Source organism: Malaclemys terrapin, chromosome 21 (genome assembly GCF_027887155.1).
Source record: "Malaclemys terrapin pileata isolate rMalTer1 chromosome 21, rMalTer1.hap1, whole genome shotgun sequence".
Taxonomy (NCBI): Eukaryota; Metazoa; Chordata; order Testudines; family Emydidae; genus Malaclemys; species Malaclemys terrapin.
Genome location: NC_071525.1, coordinates 4,406,616 through 4,428,879, shown reverse-complemented (window position 1 = coordinate 4,428,879; position 22,264 = coordinate 4,406,616). Strand labels below are relative to the sequence as shown.

At 50.0% G+C, this 22,264-nt stretch overlaps 1 protein-coding gene across 10 annotated transcripts in view; it reads left to right on the top strand.

Moving 5' to 3' along the window:
• MEF2D (myocyte enhancer factor 2D) overlaps positions 1-22,264 on the top strand; it is a 171,098-nt gene that overhangs the window by 99,629 nt on the left and 49,205 nt on the right. For all 10 annotated transcript variants that reach the window (XM_054011459.1, XM_054011456.1, XM_054011454.1 and 7 more), the window contains one exon: positions 17,101-17,304. In XM_054011459.1, coding sequence (XP_053867434.1) covers positions 17,101-17,304 — 204 coding nt within the window. The remainder of the gene's footprint in view (positions 1-17,100; positions 17,305-22,264) is intronic.

Sequence of the window (22,264 nt, the reverse complement as noted above, 5' to 3'; positions counted from 1 at the left end):
TGGACCAGCGCACGGGGGGTTGAGCTGCAGACCTCTCGACCTAAAAGCATCGGCTGCTGCAGCCTGATCTGAAGTGCCAAGGGTCTGTAATTTGGAGCTGTAACACTGTTTAACCCCTGTGGCTTGAGCACAGACTGGGGGTGAGGGCGTCGGGTTCTGTAATGATCTGCCCACAATCCAACACCAAAAGACTGCACTGTCTCCGCTCAAACCGATGGGCGAGGAGTTGTCAGTTTCTTGTCAGTTTCCCTGAGTGTGGAGGGCATGGCCGAGATTACATGGGGGAAGAGAAACAATCTCCTAGGGGATGAGTGGGCACTAGCAGGAGGCTGGATCAGATAATCAGCCAGCCCCCAGCCCCCCTCAAATAAGAGGAGCAGGTCTTATTTATAATGAGCAAAACGAACCCTCATCTGCAACATGCCATGTTGATTGCTGTACTTGCCAGCGGCCCTGCAGTTCTGTAGCTAGCATTGGAGATTCTTCGAGTGGGCCGCTATGGGGAAGTTGTGGGTACTGCTGCAACAGAATTCTCCTAGCCTTCAGGGAACACCCTCAAAGTTGTGAGGTCTTAAAATTAACCCACCGTGACAGATGCCCTATTGAGTAGTTATTTCCTTAAGGATTCAGGTGGGTTTGTTGTCTTGATGGCAATCCGTGGGGCGATGTTTGCTTTAAAAGAAATGGCTCCGAAGCACATGAAAAAAATAAATAAAAGCCCTGGTGTGCATATTCTGTGTGACAAAAGCTCAGTGAGGGAGTGTGGGCTGGTGCATAGAGCTGGGGGCAGGGGAGTCAGGACTCCTGGGTTCCATTTACCAGCTTTGGAGAAAGTTTGGTGTAGTGGTCAGGGCTGGGGAGTGGGAAGCAGGACTCCTGGGTTCTATTTCCCATTCCGAGAGGTTGCGAGGTCTAGTGGTCAGGGCTGGGGAATGAACGTTAGAATTCCCGGGTTCTGCTCCCGGGTTGTCTAGTGGTTAGAGCTGGGGGGACGAGCAGTCAGAATTTTGGGGGTCTATTTCCAGTTCTGGGAGGAAGTTTAGCTTAGTGGCTAGAACGGGGTGGAGTTGAGATCTAGACAGCTGGGGCCAGATTTTCCAAAGATCCCAGCTCCCCAACTCCCAACAGGCAACTAGAGCGACTGAGCACTGTTGAAAATCTGGCTCCGTTTTCAGTGCCTGAATGGCGGCTGTTAATCGTGTCACGTAACGCACGACTGGAAGGTGCTTCGAGGCTACGGTGAAACGTACGGGATAAGGACCTCAATAGCTTAGAACAGAGAGAGGCTCTTTGGAAAAAAGGTCTGATGGCACCACCTCAGACTGAAAAATGTCAAGAGTTCGCCGATTGGAGAGACACACGAGGCGTAAAGGTGAAAGCAGTGTGCCGTGCACGGTCACCTCCAGTTGCCATCACCTGCGGCCCTTGTGGATGGGGCTGCAGCCCAAAACTGGTCTCCGGTCTCATCTCTGGGCCCACAATCAGTGACTGTAGCTTCTCCGTCGAACTCGATGGGAGATTCCTCATCATTCCTCACCCAGCGCCAGGGCTTTTGCTGCTAAAAGAAAAACCATTAGCACTGCAGCAAGTTCCCTCCAGGAGCTTTATTGTTCCACGGTGAAACAATAGAAACTTGCAGGTTTTCTTCATTAAAGTTTCACTTGGGTGGGCAAAGAGGAGGGGAGGGGAATATTTTTGAAAGTATCCCACTTGCTCAGGGCAGTGTTTATTTCCATAACCAGCAGGAAATGGTGCATTAGTGATTATTAAAGGAGCTGGAGTTTTTTTTTTTTTTTTTTATTGGGGCAGCACCGCTCTCTGGCATGCCAGCGCGTTGCTGAATGCCGTACATGGGTGGGAGGTTATAACATATATAAAGCCGGTTATTGGAGCCCTGTTCAAAGTTAAAATGAATGGAAAATATTTAGTAATCCTGGAGTCCGAAAGCCTGCTCTAGTCCTGTTTTATAACCCTTTAGGAAAGGAAAGAGTGAATTCGCTGCCAGAGCCCAGGGTCCCAGTGAGCTGTAGGTTGGGGGCTGGGGGGTTTGACCGGTGGAGCTGTAATATGCTGTGTGAGTTCCTTTAGCCAGACTTTGGTGAGAAGATGGTTGGCACTGGAGGAAGGTCTTGCGATTAAAGCGCTGGAGTAGGATGTGGAAGATTTGGGTTCGGTTCCCGGCTTTGTGCACTGACTTACCTTGGGCAAGACAGTTAATCCCTCTGTGCCTCGATTTCCCAATCAGTACCGTTATTGTACTCGACTCTAATAGCTAATTGCCCCAGCTCATTTAGTAACAAAGGAACACCAGGGTGAGATGGCCTGCTGCACAGCGCAATGGTCTGGGGTTTATGATCTGGGAGGGGTGGTCTATTCTCAGTTGTCCTCCTGGGTGAACTTGGGCAAGTCATTGCCCTTTCTGTGCCTCAGTTTCCCCAGCTGTAAAATGGGGGTATCCATCCCTTGTCTGTCATCTTATACATAGATTGTAGGCTCTTCGGGGCAGGGAGTATCTCTGTTCTGTGTTTGTACAGGGCCTAACACCGGAGAATCTCGAGCCGGGACTCCCTCTTTGCTACCGTCGAATAAATAAATAACAATGAGGAGAGGTTGTAAAAATGAATGAGGAGAGGCGTGTTAGCTGTCAGACTCAGTTTCTCCTGCCTGTCACCTTAGTGAAGTGCTTTTCTCAGCTGAGCTTGTGAAGGTTGGGTGGGGAATAATAGAAGACAGCTGTGACAATCTGGTTCCCACAGAAGCTACTACTCAGGGTTGCCAATGGCTGCAATTTTATTGCAAGTCTCACAATACCTGGTGCTTTTTTCAAAGCTCCAGCTCTTGGAGTCAGGTGATCAGGCGAGACTATTAGCTTTCATCTTTTTTTTTTAAAAAGTACGTTTCTAACTCTCACAACTGCAGAGAACAACTTGGGAATGGGATCCAAAAGGCTCAGAAACCAGAAAGCCTAGAGAAAGCGCCCCGCCCTTTTTTTTTCTTTAAATCTCACGATTTTTAAACCAGTCTCCCGATTTTGGGGGCCTGCCTCGAGGGTTCTGAATGGTTGGGTTTGGCAGTGCTGGCAACTGCGCTGCTCACGCTACCACAGCTCTGGGTGGGTTGGGGGCCGGGCCTGCTCACTTCAACCACCAGGCTCTTCATTTAGAGGCGAAACTCACCCCCTCGCAGCCTCGGTTAAGCCTTGGGCTAGCTCTCTGTGTGTGTGTGTGGGGGGAATAAACCCCTGGCCACCTGGGGCTTGGATTTCCAGGGGTCCTGAGCACAACAGCCCGCGATGAAATTGACAGCACTGTGGATGTCCCCCGGGTGACTAAGAACCACATTGTCCGCATGCACTGGATCCACTACCATGCTGACCAATACCATGCCATTGTCTCCTTGTGTTCCCCTGTCTTTGGTATCCATCTGTTGTCTTGTACTTAGGGTACGTCTACATTGCAGCTGGGAGGTGTGATTCGCATAGACATACTGGCTTGAGCTAGTGCCTAAAAATGTGTCTGCGACGGGCACGTACTTGGACGGCTACCCCAAGCTACTACCCGTGCCGAGACGGATATGCTAGCTCAAGCAGAGGGGGGGGAACACCCCTCCCAGGTCAAAGGTAGATGTATGCTTAGATAAGGCAGGAACTGTCCGTTCTGTGCTTGCACAGCACCGAGCACCATAGGGGCTTGGTCCGTGCTCCTAGGTGTTATGGTAATATAAGAGCAACTGAGATCATGGCCCCAGTGCGCTAGGCGCTGTACATACATACAGTGTGAGAGAACCCTGCCTCAAAGAGATCCCAGTCTGAATAGATAAAGAGGGGGAAACGAGACCCAGAGAGAAAGTGACTTACCCAAGAGATCAGTGCTGGTGCTAGTACCCGGGTTTCCAGAGTCTCCACTCTGGGACCAGTCCGCCATGTTACGCCTCACTCCCTGTAGTACCTCTCTCCTCCACCTTTCTTCCTGCTTTGCCACAGCGCCACCGGCAGGAGAGATGCAGGGAGCTTGGGAGCCAGCGTGAGGACAAAAAAAAAAAAAAGGGAATCTGGCAGTGGGATTTATAGCTACTATAAAGGGCTAATGGAAAAAGAAAAAGAGAGAGAGTACAGCATGTACATGTTACCTATAATAAAAACACAAAGTGGTCTGATACAAAGAGAGAGACAATTGAGGGCTTGAGAACATCTGGCTGGAACGGTTGCCTGGGGGCGAGTCAAGGGGCTCCTTTATCTTTCCTGCAGCTCCTTTTTTTTTTGTATCTTGTTCTCCCTCCACCCTCCCACTGTAATCACAAACATTTGCAACGGGGATGCTGCTTATCTGACACCGCTCGGATTCCATCAAGAACCTCCCCCCACCCTCACCACACGCTTTGAACCGCGCTCTTTGCATGATCAAGGAATGCATCGGTCGGCGTTTAAAACAAACCCAGCAAAACCCTCTCAGAGCCAGGAAGTTAACGAAGCAGCAGGGCTCTTTAATTGGTCACCGGAACTGGCTTCGGAATCAATTATTTCCCCCTCTCCTTCCCTTGCCCAGCAAGGATGCACCGTGACGAGAGGAAAGAAGCCGCTTTTGGAGGAAAGAAGCAAAGCTCTAGAAGAAAGTGGGTCTGATCCCCATCTGGTTAGACCGGCTCTATTTCTATAGACCCTTTCACCCCTCACAGACCCAGGTAGTGTGGCCCAGTGGATTGGGTGCCGATCTGACACTCTGAAGACTCATGGACTTTGAGGCCACATAGGGTCATTATGATCCTGTAGTCTGACCTCCTGCATAGTCCCGGCCCTGCAAACTTAGCCAGGGATTCCTGTATCAAGCCCTTTATCTTCCGGCGGCACTACACGTTCGCTTTGGAAAGAAATCCAGCCCCAATTTCAAGGCTTTGTGTGAGGGAGAAGCTGCTACGTCCCTAGCTGAGACCTAGACAGCTGGACCCGTGATCAGAGGCAAGCACACAGCCCTCTGATCCGAAGTCAGACACCTTATCCATTAGGCGCGTTCCTGGGACCTGCAGCCTGCTGTTGCCCTGCCACCGTCTTCCCGTGTGACCTTGGGCATGTTACTTAATGTCCTCAGCTCCTTATCATTTCTCTCCCCTCTTTTGTTTCAGTTCAAGGATCTAAACCAGTGGTGGGCAACGTGCAGCCCGCCATGCAAATGGGAGCTGTGGGTGGCCATGCAAATGTAAACAAACTGTCTGGCGGCCCGCCAGCGGATTACCCTGATGGGCTGTGTGCGGGCCGTAGGTTGCCCACCACTGATCTAAACTGTCCATAGGGGTGCGTTTTGGACATAGTGTGACTAGGGAACTGCCCGAACTAGTTGCACGGTACTGACTCCAAATGTTAGTTTCTCTCTGGGGTGGGGAAAACTGGCTTCAGTCCAAACCTCAGGTCCATCCTGCATCCTTAGCCCATGCGTTGTGGTAAAATTTCCATTCCCGTCTCCACAGAAGCTTTCCTGAGGTTCAGAGAGGGGAGAATCTCTCCTCTCTCATGCTGCTAACCAGTAGTTAAGGAATCCGATGCTGCTGAATTATGCATGTGCTTTCATGTCATGGCTCTGCCTCTGGAAATCTAGGTCTTCCAGTTAAAGCTGCTTTGCATGTGGGATGTCTCCGCACATGCCTCTGTGTGTGTGCTTGTGCGTGTCATGTGTGCTCTTTGCTATGTACATGCTTGCTTGCATACCAGCGCTACTAGCTCCCAGCAGCACCTGACCTCATTGAGAACTTGCAGTTAGCTAGGTTATTGGATTGTCATTGTTTAACATTGATATGGCAGTAGCACCTCGAGTCCAGGTCCCATAGTGCTAGGAGCTGTACAAACACGTTACAAATGCCCCAAAGAGCTTACAGTCTCAAAGGGTTCCCAGGCACTGACCCTTTTCTCAAAGATGACTGATCCGTCATTATTATAGGTATTACGGTAGCACATAAAGGACTTAAGCTTGACCGGGACTCCATTTTGCTAGGGTGCTGCACACACAGGTAATAAGACATGGACCCTGCTCTGGAGAGCTTACAGTCTAAGTAGAAAAGACAGACCAAGGAAATAAGGTGGGTGCATAACTGGCTGGATAACCGTACTCAGAGAGTTGTTATTAATGGTTCCCAATCCTGCTGGAAAGGCGTAACGAGTGGGGTTCCGCAGGGGTCTGTTTTGGGACCGTCTCTGTTCAATATCTTCATCAACGACTTAGATATTGGCATAGAAAGTACGCTTATTAAGTTTGCGGATGATACCAAACTGGGAGGGATTGCAACTGCTTTGGAGGACAGGGTCATAATTCAAAATGATCTGGACAAATTGGAGAAATGGTCTGAGGTAAACAGGATGAAGTTTAACAAAGACAAATGCAAAGTGCTCCACTTAGGAAGGAAAAATCAGTTTCACACATACAGAATGGGAAGAGACTATCTAGGAAGGAGTACGGCAGAAAGGGATCTAGGGGTTATAGTGGACCACAAGCTAAATATGAGTCAACAGTGTGATGCTGTTGCAAAAAAAGCAAATGTGATTCTGGGCTGTATTAACAGGTGTGTTGTGAGCAAGACACGAGAAGTCATTCTTCCGCTCTACTCTGCTCTCATTAGGCCTCAGCTGGAGTATTGTGTCCAGTTCTGGGCACCGCATTTCAAGAAAGATGTGGAGAAATTGGAAAGGGTCCAGAGAAGAGCAACAAGAATGATTAAAGGTCTTGAGAACATGACCTATGAAGGAAGGCTGAAAGAATTGGGTTTGTTTAGTTTGGAAAAGAGAAGACTGAGAGGGGACATGATAGCAGTTTTCAGGTATCTAAAAGGGTGTCATAAGGAGGAGGGAGAAAACTTGTTCACCTTAGCCTCTAAGGATAGAACAAGAAGCAATGGGTTTAAACTGCAGCAAGGGAGGCCTAGGTTGGACATTAGGAAAAAGTTCCTAACTGTCAGGGTGGTTAAACACTGGAATAAATTGCCTAGGGAGGTTGTGGAATCTCCATCTCTGGAGATATTTAAGAGTAGGTTAGATAAATGTCTATCAGGGATGGTCTAGACAGTATTTGGTCCTGCCATGCAGGCAGGGGACTGGACTCGATGACCTCTCGAGGTCCCTTCCAGTCCTATAATCTATGAATCTATGAATTTTACAGCTGGGGACCTGAGGCCTGCAGCAATTAAGTGAGTCCTCACAGGTCACACAAGAGAGTTTGTGGCAGAGCCATAAATTAAACCCAGATCCCCTGAATCCCGCTCCAGAGCCTTGGCCACAAGACCATCCTTCCTGTGTGGATGGTCTCTGGGGAGTAACCAATGATTCTGCTACCTGTGCAAATTGAATTCATAAATAATCATTTGCCTCTGCAGTGTAAGGAACTCCAAGACATTGGGGCCCTGATCCAAAGCCCAGTGCATCTGTGACCAAGTTAAAACCGAACACAGGTCTCCTGAGAGCTAGTCTGCTGCCTTGGCTACAAGACCAATCTTCCTCTCTTGTGCTGTGTCTGTCTCGTAGGGAACTTGCCCGACCGGATCTGCACCTTTGCAACCTCAGGGCTAGCATGCTGCGCCAAGCTCTCCCGAGAGTCTACGGGTATGTTTCTGGTCCTGCCTGCCGAGCTAGGAGACTAGGATGATTCCCCTGAAATGAATGGAGTTACCATTGATCAGTGAGACCAGAATCAAGGCCCTAGTGTAGAAGCCTAACAAGAGAGGAGAGCCAGTAATAGTCACTAATGACATTAGAGGATAGGATAAGATTTGCCATGACACATCAGCCCACTAGTCCATCAAAGTGGGTCTGGCAAAGACCAGTGCCTGATGCGTCAGGGGAGGGCAAAAATCCTCTGATAGTGCAGTACTGTGTTTGGAAGTAATTCCTTCCTGACCCCTATGGCGATCAGCTTATGCCCTGAAGCATGAGATTTAATTACCCTCTTAGTCTTATAAGGTTAATTCTTCTAGATGAGGGTCAGGCCCATGTAAATCCCAGCCTGTCTGCTTATCTATAGTTGAAAGGTTTTTGGTTTCTTTCCCTTTTCACCATAACGTTGGTAGACTTGAATGGCAGGATAATGGTAATTGATGGTTTTAGATGTCAGGGGCTTTGCTCGTGGCTAGAATTAAGTACTGGAAGTTGGGACTTCAGGGTGTGGAAGGGAGGAGTGGGTCTATTAGATAAAGAAGTGGGGATTGGACGGCGGGACTCCCCAAGTTTCAGTTCCTACTTCCGGAGAGGAAGTATAACCTAGTCATTAAATTGGGGATCCTGGACTCCTGGGTCCTATTTCTGACATTGCCAGAGACGGGTTTGTTAATCTTGGGTAATTGGTCTAACATTGTTTGCAAAGCAGGGAATTTAACTCAAGTCTCCCAAACCCTAATCACTGGCCTGTCCTTTCTCTCTCAGAGGGCTGAGAGCAGCCAGGCCTTGCTTTCTTTGCTCTCCCCCTTTTCCAGCTTCAGACCTCCAGGCATGGCCAAGAGCCACCTCCCTGCCCCATCTGGCCCAGATATCCCTATTATTGGTCACTCTGAATAGTGTTGCCAGTGCTGGGTTGGTCCAACGAGACAAACTCCAGCCGCGACCCCATCACCGCGCACTGAAACGTTACAGCATCGTGTCTATGGGCTGTTGATTGACACATGACACTGCATCAAATCACCATAGCTCCTGACTCTTCCTTGGGATGTGCGTCTTATGTGGCTATTGACACCTGGTTGAAGTGTGTGAAATGCTACCACCATGAGCGGAGCTGAGTGAAAGATCCGGACTTGGTAGTATTATGTACCTACTTAGTGCAGCTGTAGTTTGTCCACATGCCATGGCAGGTCCTCAGCCATTGTGATATGGTATTGGTCAAATTCATGCGTGGTGTGACTCCGTCAAAGGCAAAACAATTAGACAGGGAATGAATCTGGCACGATGTTTTGTGGATTCCCAAAATGGAAACCTCTAAATAAAGCTCTTCATCATTTTTTTGCGTGAACTTTTTTGGGGGTCAAATCATGGCCTTTTTATTCAAAACCAAAACTTTTCATCAACGGTATCATTTTTTTTTCTCACTTTCACAAAACTTTCCATGATATATTTTCCTGGCGTTTTTACAAAAATCACTTTCAAAATGATCGGAAAATTGTTGTGTACCGAAAACCTGAAAAACATGGCAGTTTTGGTAAAAGAACAATTTGAGTAAAAAAATAAGTATTGTGGGAAAAGTTCATGAAAAAACTGAATTCGTCTTGAAGCCTATGAAATGGAAACACGTTTGAAATTTTCCCCCAAATCATTTTCCTGTTTTTTCCAACCACCCTCTATCTCTGACTTTTTCTATCCCATAAAGACTGAGTGTTTACTGTTCTTTGAAGGCTGGAGAAATGGGATCAGATAAACTAAGAGGTAATGAAGTTTTATTTGGAATACAAATAACCTCTAAAATAGTCCCCCAGAGCTGGTCACATTATTCATTGCAAGTGTAACCCATGATAACAAGATTTGGCTCTTTGTCCCCCTCTAGTGATTAGTCCATGTATAAGAACATAAGAATGGCCCTACTCGGTCAGACCAAAGGTCCATCTAGCCCAGTATCCTGTCTTCTGACAGTGGCCAGTGCCAGGTGCCCCAGAGGGAATGAACAGAACAGGGAATCATCAAGTGATCCATCCCCTGTCGCCCATTCCCGGCTTCCGGCAAAGAGAACCCTGCGGCCTGCGCCACTTCCTGCGGCTCCCATTGGCCGGGAGTGGCGAACCGCAGCCACTGGGAGCTGCAGGTGGCCGTGCCGGCGGACGGTCAATGTAAACAAACTCTCGCGACTCACCAGCGGATTACCCTGACGGTCCACGTGCCCACCCCTGCACTAGAAACTTGTGCTTTTAGATCCACGTTTCTGGGTTCAATCCCTGAAGGCAGCCCGAGAGGCCATGTTGTAACACAAATAAGTTTTCAGATTAATTTCACCCAATCACCTGTAGCAGAATCACTCACGGACAGATCCAGTTTCTGTGAACCTATTTCTTGTGCATAGGTGTCTACCAAACAACTTACTAATGGCACAGGTATGTCTGCCCAAGCTGGGCATTCCACCTCCAGCTCCAGGTGTAGAGATACCTTTAGGCCCCTTTATGCTTCTCTGGTAGCGTGAAGGGGCTTGAAATTGGGCGCCAAATGAAATTTCCCTGTGCTTTAAGGCCTCTTTGTGCTGCCCGAGCCCTGTCAAGGGGCCTCAGTGTGGATGAGAGGGGTTCGCTCTGTGGACTTGAGAACAAAACGCCGTTGGGGCAGCTTTGGGGATTCGTGGCCATTTTCACGGATCGCCTGGCTGTCACGCGACTGCTCGTGGGGGAATGACTCTGGAGCCGACTCCCCACCTGGAGTCGTGAGAAGACCTACCAGCTGCTGTGGGAGTTACTCGCCCAACTCTTCGAGAAACCTTTTCTTTGCTGAGGGGAGGATCAGATTTATTTCAATCTCTTGCTCTCAGTTCATATGTATAGTTCTATCTGTCTAATCTATCTATCTATCCCTATACACACCCCTCTGTCTATCTAGCTATCCCCATACACACCCCTCTGTCTATCTAGCTATCCCCATGCATACCCCATTATCTAATCCAGTGGTTTTCAACCTGTGGTCTGCAGATCCCTGGGGGTTCGCAGACTATATTCAAGATTTCCAAAGGGGTCTGCACCTCCATTCAAAAATGTTTAGGGATCTGCAAATGAAAAAAGGTTGAATATCACTGATCTATCTATCTATCTATCTAGTGCCCACCTGCCTGGTTCCTGTGCTCTGGACTCAGTTGTTCAGATGCTAAGCTGTTCTGCCACTAGACAGAATGAGGTGCCTTTCCATGGGAGAAGCTGCCCCTTATAAATGTGAACACACACGGCATTTTAATTTCTCTCTCCTTGCAAGAGCCAGAGTGCTGAGAGGCTCCCCACTTAAGCTCCCGGGAGCACAAGTTTTGAGCTGCCAAGATATCCTTATCATGCAGCAACGCTAAGCTTGCCCCCCCCCCCAATCTGTCAGCGGGCAGCAGAGAGAGAGAATGGAGTCTGCCGATGACACTCGCGCTGATCCTGAAGTAATTTGATTTGCCGTTGAGCAGGCCGGAGACCCTGGCAACGTGACCGGGAGGGCTCAGAGGCAGAGCGAGTTAGCCCAGAAGACAAAGTCTCCGAGGGGTTCAGCAGCCTCACGTGGCGGAGAACAGCTGCGTGGTGTGCCATCCCTGCACTTTAAAAGGGCTGAGACGATTAGAGCCGAATCTCGTTACTACTTAATCACCTCAGAGAAAGGAGGGAGGAGACCGGGGGAGCTGGCGGCCACCGAAGCAAAGTCCCACGTGGGAAGCTGTGATATGCAATCTAAATGCCAGGGTCCGATTCTCGTGGACGCTGAGGCCCTGCCTACATTTGGAACGCTACCGCCTCAGTGCCTCGGAGTAGACGCTAGCTCCGCCGATAGGAGGGGTCTCCCTGTCGCTGTCGATAATCCACCTGCCCGAGAGGCAGTAGAATTCTTCCATTGCCCCAGCACTGTCTACATGGGGACTTAGGTCGGCTTCACTATGCTGCTCAGGGGTGTGGATTGTGCTAATTTTGTAGCACAGACCAGGGCTAAGGCCCCGGTAACACTGCCAAAGTCCGGGAATCAGAGCGAGATTTAATATGGAGATATACCTATCTCATAGAGCTGGAAGGGACCTTGAAAGGTCGTTGAGTCCAGTCTGTTGCCTTCACAGCAGGACCAAGTACCTTTCCTGACAGACTTTGCCCCAGATCCCTAAATGGCTCCCTCAAGGATTGAACTCACAACCCTGGGTTTAGCAGGCCAATGCTCAAACCACTGAGATATCCCTCCCGGAGATAGGCTGGGCCATAGTGAGAAACAGGTCCTGCCCCCACGACTCTACAATCTAAGGCTCCAGTTCTAGGACGGGTTGAAGCAGGGGCCTATCTTTAAGTGGCGAAGCCCATCTGAACCAGGGACGCTTTCCTCAACTGGGGCCTAAATGGGCCACCCCACTCCCTGGCCTCCAGCCTGAGCCACAGCGTCAAAGGGCTGCTTTCAGAGCACTGGTATGAGCCCCGCTAGCCCGCGTCTGTGACGCTCCTGCGGGCTCCAAAACGCAGCGTCGCTGTAGCCTCGGTGGGCGGCAGGCTACTGCGGGGTAGATTTTCACCCCAGCTTGCTGTGAGCGAAGTGTCCGCGTAGACGAGCCCTGAGATTGGGAGTTCATCAGGGCCAGGACTGTCCCTCTCGATGTGCAGCACCCAGCTCCAGGAGCTGCCGAAATCCATGTTAGAGCTGGACAAGAAAAGAGATTGATTAGCTCACTGGTGTGGTCTCCTCTGCTTCCCCAACTTCATGCAGTGCCACTGAGCTCAGGGCCCTAGTCCGCTAGGCACTGCACGTGCAAACAGCAAGAGACGGTCCCTCCCTCCAAACACCACCTTACAGCTTAGGGTAGAGTCAATCATTTATATGACTAACCTCCCCCCCTTTTTCCCTAATGGATGTACATTGTCCAAGAGCTTTATTCTCGAGCTTTATTTCTCCTCTGACAATTTTGTCGCGATTTATTTGCTGTTCTAAATGTTGGGCCGGGTCATTTCAGCAACGCGGTTCTTGTTCCGTCAGCTGTTTGCAAGCATTCAAAGTCTGTGTGGCGCTGCTTAGTTGTTGATTGGCTGTACTGGTTGCTTGGTTCCTCTTTGCTCTCCCTAATTGGATGAGGGTAGTTCTTAGGGCGTGATCCTCATTTACCCTTAAGGCCCCTTTACCCCAATGTCTGGCAGTGCAAAAGGATTTCCACCCATTTTGAAACCTCTTTATACCGCCACTGCCATGTAAAGAGACTTTAGGATAAATGAGACTTGGGCCTATTTCGATCTGAATGTAAAGGCCCGATCCTGCAACTCCTTGCTCTCTCTTGAGTATTCCTTACTCCGGTGGGTGAGTCATTGGACTACCAGTGGGAGAAAGGGTTTAACAGGGATTGGGGCCCAGTTAAAATGATCGTCAGAGGCGCCACCGTTTTTATGGCCTTGTAACAGGGGAGGCCTGCCAACCGTAGTCCCAAAGGAGGCACGGACCTGAGCAGGGGTTTGGCTGATTCCCCTATACGGAGGAGCAGGAAGCTGCAAAGAGTGGCTCCGGCAGTGAAATCTGGGATTTGGGAGTGAGCTTACATGCATGTGAGACTGATCTGTTGGGAGCCTAGCGGTGAGGCCTGGCAGAGAGAGAGAGATTGATGTCAGGATGTTGGGGGGCCCGCCTGGAGGCAGTTTGCTCTCTCTGACAGGTCTGGTTCTCGGTTGCCCAGCAGCCATTTGCACCAGTGCAAAGTGGGTGCAAAATTAACACAACAGCACGGCGGTGATTGACACCCCAGCTTTGCACTGGGGCAAATGGCTGCACGAGCTGCAGGGCAATGGAGAATCAAGCCCTTTAATCTTCCCCGACACAGGCTTTTCAATCCAATAAGAAGCCAGTCCTCTGAGCGCTCTTCAGTTTCCATTTGCCGTGCCCTCTGCTGAAGTGCACAGTGTGATAAGACGCAGCCTGCCCCGGATCAGGTGGCCTTATCAGCAGATAAGGGCAGGCAGCGCTCCCATTTGTCAGGAGCAAATGGAATAGAGGATCCGTCCAGCAAAGGACGCCTCTTCAGTCGACATTGCTAATGACAGCTAATTTAGAGGCGGGGCGGGTGGGGAGGACGGGGGAAGCGGTCGCAAGTGCAGTGACTCTCCAGGTCTGACAGGCGATGTGGAAAAACGCTCGGACAAGGTCATTAGGACAGTGGGGATGCAGCGGTGTACCTGACGTGTTGGGACACCACAGGAGACAACCCTGGTGTGTTTAAAGTATCCAAATGCTCTGTGTGTCTCTGAGAAAAGAGCAGGGCCTGAAGGAAGAAAGGGGCAGGTGTGTATACTGGCCCTCCCGTGCTCCAAGGAAAGAAGGGGCAAGATATTATTATTTATTGATTTATAATATCCTAGTACTTACCTCTGCAACTGAGATTGGGGAGTGTGACGCTAGGTGCTGTACAAACATATAGTAAGGGTGTGTGTACACGGGGAGTTATTCTGGAGTAGCTATTCCTGCTTAACTTTGCCTGCTTAACTCCCTGCGTGGAGACTTGAGTCAGGAATCAGAGTTCCTTATTCCAAATTAGTTTAATCCACTTCCCAAGTGAATTAGGGTACATCTACACTACAGCGGGGAGTCGATTTAAGATACGCAAATTCAGCTACGTGAATAGCGTAGCTGAATTCGACGTATTGCAGCCGACTTACCCCATTGTGAGGACGGCGGCAAAATCGACTTCTGCCGCTTTTTGTCGGCGGCGCTTACTACCACCTCCGCTGGTGGAGTTAGAGCGCCGATTCGGGGATCGATTGTTGCGTCCCGACGGGACGCGATAAATCGATCCCCGAGAGGTCAATTTCTACCCGCCGATTCAGGCGGGTAGTATAGACCAGACCTTAGTTTAATCCATTTTGGAAGTGGATTAAGCTATTTTGGAATAAGGAACCTCTTATTCCAGAATAAGAGCATTCACACAGGATGTTAATCGGGAATAACTATTCCGCTTTAAACTCGCACCCTACCTTAATCTGAATTAATTTCTCAATGTAGACAAGAAGAGACAGTCCTTGCCCTAGAGCTTCCACCCTGAGTTGGCAAGGCAGGCAAATGGCCCAGTGGGTTGGGGAGTAGAGGTGGAAGACCTGGGTTCCATCCTGGCTCTGCCATTAACAGGCTGGGTGACCGGGAGGGCAAATCATAGGAACTGTCAGACTGGATCGGACCTGAGGTCCACCTCCTTGAGGATCCTGGCTCTGACAGAGACCAGCTTCAGCCCCGCTAATGCATCCACACTATGCTATGCCAACCTTCTCATTCGGGCTTGAGCTGCATCCACACTGCAAAATGATAGGGGTTGGACCCGAGTCCCAGGAGGACTTGGGCTCTGACCCACACCTCAGGCACAGTCCTAAGACGCAGGTCCTAAGTGCTTGCTGACCTGAGTCAGACTGCTCGTGTGTGTGGATGGAAGTGGAGTTTGGGCTCAAACCTGAGTCAGATCCCAGGCTTTGTGTGTAGTGTAGACTCGCCCTATTAGTTAGACTCTGCCTAAAGCATAAGGTTTCCCTGCTGTGTGCTTCACTTGCCCCCTTCTTCCTTTTTTCCCTCTGGACCATAAGATCTTTGGGCACTCTGGCCATGTATGTACAGCACAATGGGGAGATTTGGGACTCGTGTTCCTAAACCCTTTAGGCGTAATAGAACGAGTGTGTTAGTTTAATACAAATAAAGGATGAAGACAGGGAGCCGTATCCTCCTTTTACTAATGGGGAATTAAGGCACGGCAAGATGAAGTAGCTATTCCAGGGAGTCTATGACAGAGGCAGGAATGGAATCCACGTACCTGATACCCAAACCGACACCGGAACCCCATGGCCGGCCTGTCTCTCTATCTCTCCACTCATTGAGGTCAATGCACTGACCCCTTCTCTTCGCTGCAGCATGGGGAGCTACAGAGCGGTGCACTGGGCCACTCCTGACAGCCTTGCACCTTTGCATGTGAATTGGTGGCTAGGGTGGATTTAATAAGGGCCGGAGCAGTGAGTGGTTAACGAAGCAAAAGGGAAGGCACCAGCATTGGCTGTGGCCTTGGAGGAGCTGGGATGCCGTGTGAGAGAACCCACTATCTGTGTGCCAGAAGCACAGAAGACCGGCAATGACCACTGCGGATGTGGAGTCAAGGGAAGGCAGAGTACAATGGCAGGGAGTTATGTGCAGTGGGTTCTACCTGGTATCTCTGTGTCATGCAATAGTGAGAGGTGCCACTTTGGGGCCAAAGGGAGAGGGCTTGATTCACCGTGGACTCACACCTGTCGTGCAAAGTGAGTGTGCAATGCTGCCGGATCAGAATGGGCAGCAGTTCCCGCTCGCTTTTGCACTGGTAGACAGTGACAGCGCGAGGTTCAGGGCAATGGAGAATCAGGCCCAGAATTTGTGACGCCTGTGAGACAGGATCACAGAAACCTACGGGCCTGATTCTATTCACCCGGTGCCTTGCGCAGAGGTTTACACCCGTGCGAATTGGGTGTAAAACTCTACCATTCGGATTTGGGAGCATTTCCCACTCCCTTTGCATGAGAGCAACTAATTACACAAAAGAGGCCATGACACCCACCGTAAGGCCCTGTCATACTGGTGTGATGAGGCATCCCCTGGTGATCTTTACCCACTTGCACTGGTGTAAATGACTGGGCAAGGCGCAGGGCAGTGGAGAATCGAGTCTGCAGTTCTTATTGCCATTGGAGCCTGAGGCCCATTTACCTAATCTGGCCGTAGGCCCCTTTACACTGCCAGAGTGGGGTAAAGGGGCCTTGGCAGAACGGAGAATCAGCCCCCTTGGTTTTAGTTCCGCAGCTTCCAGTGAAGCGTGCGCTTTGAGCTACCGCAGCCCGTGCCAAAGAGATCTCTCCTGCTCAAAAACCAGGCTTAAAAGCCAGACAGATGGTGGCTCTGCTGGGGATTTTGCTAAAATGTCTTTTCCCTTGATTCTGCCATATGTAACTTCCAACGGCGATCGTCATCCTTGCACTTTGGTAGCATCCGCCTTGGGAAGCGCTCGGCAGAAATGAATCGGTTAGGCCCCGCGAGGGCCCAGAGGAGGAGGGGGAGGCTCAGTATTATCCTCCCCATTGTCCAGTTGGGGAAACTGAGGCATAAAGCGGGCAAGTCTTCTGCTCCCACCACGCTGGCTGCATAGCCCTTTAAATTTCCCATAACACCTCACTCGGCAGCCTGCCCATAGCGTGTGTTTTCCCCTGTGTTCCCTTCTCTGTCCATTCTAGCAGCGTGGCTGGCCCGGTCAGGAGATCCATAAACCACATGGATCCAAAGTCCTTCCCCCTCCCCGCCCTCAGATCCAGATTGGATGCCTTTCTGGACGAGACGCGTTAGTCAAACACAAATCACTGGGCTCAGTCCAGGGGAAATTGGATGGAGCTCGGCGGCCTTTGTGAGGCAGCCGGTTGCGCTGCAAGATCTATCTATGAGTTTCTGAATCTCCTGCCTTCTCCCTGCAGGTGACCTTCACCAAGCGGAAGTTCGGTTTGATGAAGAAAGCCTACGAGCTGAGCGTCCTGTGCGACTGTGAGATCGCCCTGATCATCTTCAACCACTCAAACAAGCTGTTCCAGTACGCCAGCACGGACATGGACAAGGTGCTGCTTAAGTACACCGAGTACAACGAGCCGCACGAGAGCCGGACCAACGCAGACATCATCGAGGTGAGACCTGGCCTTCCCTTCTCCCCACCCTCAACGAGGCTAGAGTCGGAGGCCCTGTTTGTAACTCCAGGGTCGCCAACCCTGGAGTCGCTACAGGTTCGCCAGAGTGGCGAGGCTCGCCATGTTTGGTGTCTCCCTTAAAAGTCCCAGCTCCTGGAGGCATGTGATGGTGGGGGAATCTTAGCTTTTCTTTAAAAAAAAGAAGGAAGGGTCTAGCCCTGGAGATTGCAGAGAAAAGCTGGGAAATGTGGCCGCTCAAGATTCAGAAATGAGGAGGCGAGTGAAAGGACCCCAACTTTATTTCTTTCTTTAAAATCTCCTGATTTTAAAGCCAATCTCATGATTTCTTAGGCCCGACTCATGATTTTGGAATGCTCGGGGCTGGCGCTTCTGTAACTCCAGTGTTGCCAGCTCTCACGGTTGTATTGTAGACTTGCACTGTGTGATGTTGCTCTTAAAGCACCAGCTGCTGGAGTCATGGGATGACATGAAAATGTCAGCTTTCTTAAAAAAAAAAAAAAAAATTAAGTTTCTAGCCCTGCCTGTGGAGAAAAGCTGGAAAATATGCCAGACGCATGATTTCTTGGGCCTGACTCATGGGTCGTGAATGATAAGGAGGGGCAGTCTGACACTCCAGCTAATTATGTGCCAATTAATTTGAGTTAACCAACCGCATTGGAAAATACTAATGTAGACACTCTGAAAATGTTTGTATTTACAGCTCCCCCACATGTGTTCAGGGACTATTTCTTTACTTTCTTCCTCCAGAGCATGAGGGGTGGCCCCGGCTGGGGATGGGACATTGGAGGGGGAGGAATTCTCTCTCTCCGGTGCTTGGCTGGCTGGTTCTTGCTCCGATGCTCAGGGTCTAACTGATTGCCATCTGTGGGGTCAGGAGGGAATTTTCCCCCAGATTGGCAGGGCTGTTGGGGTTTTTTTCACCTCCTCTGTAGTGCGCGGGTGCAGGATTATCTGAGTCTGTCTCAATCAGGGCCCTCGGGCCCTGGTGCACCTCGGTCCCTCCTGTTCTCTGCCTGTGGCTCATTCGAGGCTAGTCTCTTGTGGGCTGTGATATTTTGGTTGTTGGGTTTGGTGTGTGGGTGCGGGGCGACATTTCGTGGCCTGTGCTGCACAGCCGCTCAGACTCGATGATCTGGTTCTTGGTTCTGGATGGAAGGAGGCCGGGGAGGAGGGTATCTTGACCTTGAGCTAAAGCTCTAAATTGCAAATAGGATCGAGGGGATGATAGAAACCAGGATCCCTACCCACACACAATCCCTGCTCCTCTATGTAATCGCCATGATATCAACAGGCGTATTTACATGAGGAGGAAAGCTTGCTGGAGCCGATTTCATGAAATGAGCATGGATTTGCCACACTCAGGGAGTCTTTCATAAAATTAGGTGTTGTACATTGAGTGATAGGTGCCTGGGGGAGATGGCTGGATTGGTGTAGGGGATCAGTAGCAGAGCCTTTCACCTCCAGGCCAGCTGCTAACATCCAATCCAAGACAAACACTCGGACACGTCTGCTTGCTGCTTGGTGGGTCTCAGTCCAGTTTCCAGTGGGCAAGTGGCCACTGAGTCACATCAGCCATTGCATTAATTAGCTGCCTTCTGGTCAGTCTCAACACAGGGGCCAAGGAGTGTATGGGCGATAGAGACTGAGCTCCCGTCTCTGCCCTCATGAGGATCCGGCTGAATTAGGAATGAGGCACAGTAGTTGGGCTAGAATTTTGGAAGAACTCAGGGCCAAATTTCCAGGGGGTCAGCATCAGCTCCCAGTTTAGGAACCCAAAAAAGTGGCAGGGTTTGCACAAGGGGGCAGCACTTTGGATACCTGTTGGGTGCTGGGCTCTTCTGGAAGTTTGGCCATCGGTGTCACCACGGGAGCTGCTGTGTGCAGAAGTCTTTTGCAAATCTGACTTTTTTCTTCCGGTGCCTAGACGGATGCCGAGCAGAACTGGTTGCTTGGTTTTTTTTGATTCAGTAAAAGCTTTTCAGTGGAAAAAAAATGCAACCAATTCTGCACCTCGCATTTTTTTCCATGAAAAACTCATCGAAAAACGGGGGTTTTAATCCAAAACAAAACTTTCTACCCAAAAACGATAGTTGTTGACAAAAATATTTGGATTTTCGTCAAAAAATAAACAGATTTTTTTTTAAAGGCCGCATTTTTGTGCATTCTTTTTTAGCGAAAATATTTTGGTTTTCGTTGAAAACGGGGGAAAGTACGGTCACAACCCTAACATTTCAGGGCAGAACATTTTCCACAAAAAGAGACTTTTTGTTATTTTTGGTCTAAAATTTTCACCGGGGTGGGGGGGGAGGATCGTTTCCCAACCAGCTCAAAAGCTAGATTCTTCTAAAAAGCTGAACCCGGTTGTGGGTGTTGAAAAAAACCAGGCGTGAGTATGTGTGTGTTCGAGCACTAGCATGTGTCCACATTAGAGTGACCGTATTGGCAGCTGATGAGTTGTGCTCACTCGAGTTTTAATAGACGCCGTTTCTGAGTCATTTTTCACTGCAGAGTTAGCTCGAGTGATCTACACTCGAGTGATTCCTCTTGTGTGAGCCGAGCTCGGGTGAGAACTGCCACATGGTGAAATAACCCTCAAGTTGCTGTGTCCACACTGGCACTGGTGCTAGGACTTCTGGGGACACATCCCGGGGTCCTTAGCACCGCAGGAAGCTGAGCTACTCTATGAATTTTTTCCCAATTAATTGTGGGAGAATCTTTCCAGACACACAGGGGGAATTGTGGGAAAGCATTGGAGGACTAGCTGCACTTGAATGCTGCTGCCTTGTGTCCACACTACAGAGCGGTCGTGTTAACAGCTGATGAGTTGCGCTCACTCAGGTTTTGGCCTATACATCCCTCTCAGGCCAGACAGCTTGAGTGAATAGCATCACTGCACGTGAGTGATAGGGTTTTGTGTGTGGACGGGGTTAGGGGCAACCCTGGGGTTATAACTCAAGTTAACTTTGCAGTGAAGATGACCGGGTTTGTGCAGAACTTGCACTGCCGCAGACATCACTGAGAACCGTTCTGCATTGGAGCATCTCCACCTCTCAGCGGTCAGTCCAGCTCCCTTCCCACCAGTAGCGAATTCGCAAGCAGGAAAGGACCAGCGAGACGTGCGCCATGTTCCCGAGAGCGGCGAGAGCTCTGATTAGAGCCGCGCGCTTGTCACTTTCGATGAAGAAGCTGCATGTGGGCAACTCCCTCTACGTCCGAGCAAATTTAGACAAATGAATGGGTTGGCTGGGTAATTATTGCCATTACAGGCGGACGTAAATTAACACACAGAGAGCACACAGAGCCTCTAGTCATTCAATTTATCTGCTGGAGATGGCATGGATGCAACGGATCGGCGCAACCACCGCACAGGCAGAATGATGGCGCGTGGACCTCACGCAGCAGCAAGGTTTAACCTCTTCAAAGCGCTGCTGGAGAAATAATCTCCCCCCTGCTGTTCCGGCCATGTCACGGCTGCTTTTAAATCCTTGTGGTGCGACCTGGCAGCCTCCCTCATCTCCCTGAGGCTTTGATTTCAGGGGGGCGGTGGGGGTAACTGGAACCCTCCCAAATCTTGCTGCTTTTCTTTTCTTTTCTTTTCTTTTCTTTCAAATATATGCCTTATTGCTTTTTTTTTTTTTTTTTTTTTTTGGAGAGCAAGCTTTGAATGAAGAAGCTTTCCACCTCTTTGATCAGCTGATAAACTCCTGGAGCCTGATTCTCATTTAGGCTCTGTCTACATTAGGAGCACTGTACCAGTATTGCAATACCAGTCTGCTCGAGCGGCAAAGCGCTCCTGGAGTGGACGCAGCTGTCCTGGCAAAGCCGTTCTCTGTACCCGCATAGTAAAACCACTCCCCTACGAGCGAAGCAAGCCAAACGGTGTTGGGTGTTGTCATTATAACTTCATCTTGTGCCAGCACAGCTCTGTCGGTCAGAGATCCCACCCTCCACCCCCCTGACTGATACAGCTATGCCAGCAGAAGTCTGTAATGTAGACTTGGCCTCTCTCACAGGTTTTGTACTGGTATAACTATGGCAGTTAGGGGTGTGATCTTTTACCTTTATACAGTACAATCCTTAGGCTGGGTCTACACTACCCGCCTGAACCGGCGGGTAGAAATCGACCTCTCGGGGACGCGACAATCGATCCCCGAATCGGCGCTCTTACTCCACCAGCGGAGGTGGGAGTAGGCGCCGTCGACAGGAAGCCGCAGAGGTCTATTTTGCCGCCGCCCGCACAGCGGGGTAAGTCGGCTGCGATACGTCGAATTCAGCGACGCTATTCGCGTAGCTGAATTTGCATATCTTAAATCGACCCCCCCCGTAGTGTAGATGTAGCCTCAGAGTCTTACATTGGTAGAGCTGCGTCCACACTGCAACTCTAGCGGGGTAGTTAAAGTGGTGTCTACACACAAAAGCTGTAGCGCTTTGAATTCACTAGGGCGACAAGGGATGACGCTGTTTGGTCTTTCTTACTGGACCTGTTTGCATGAAGGCCCCTTTACCCAAAGGTGACCAGATGTCCCGATTTCATAGGGACAGTCCCGATATTTGGGACTTTTTCTTATATAGGTGCTATTATCCCTCACCCCCTGTCCCGATTTTTCACACTTTCTCTCTGGTCACCCTACTTTACTCCGCTTTGGCAGGATAAAGAAGTGTTGGCGTGAGAGTGGGTGTAATTTACGCCCACTTCCGTACAGGCGTGAATGAGTGGAAATGAGAACCGTGTCCCTGGGGTAGTTGTAGCGACACCACTGCAAAGTCAGTGAAAAATTCTGCCCTCCTGATCTGATGGGGTTTCACCCCCGCTTCGCACTGGTGTAGATGACCATACCAGGTGCCGAGCGAGCTCACAACGGCTCTGATACTGCTTTCATTGACACTAGGGTAAATCCTCTGTGACTCAAGTCGGTGGAATTACCCTGGTGCCAGTGAG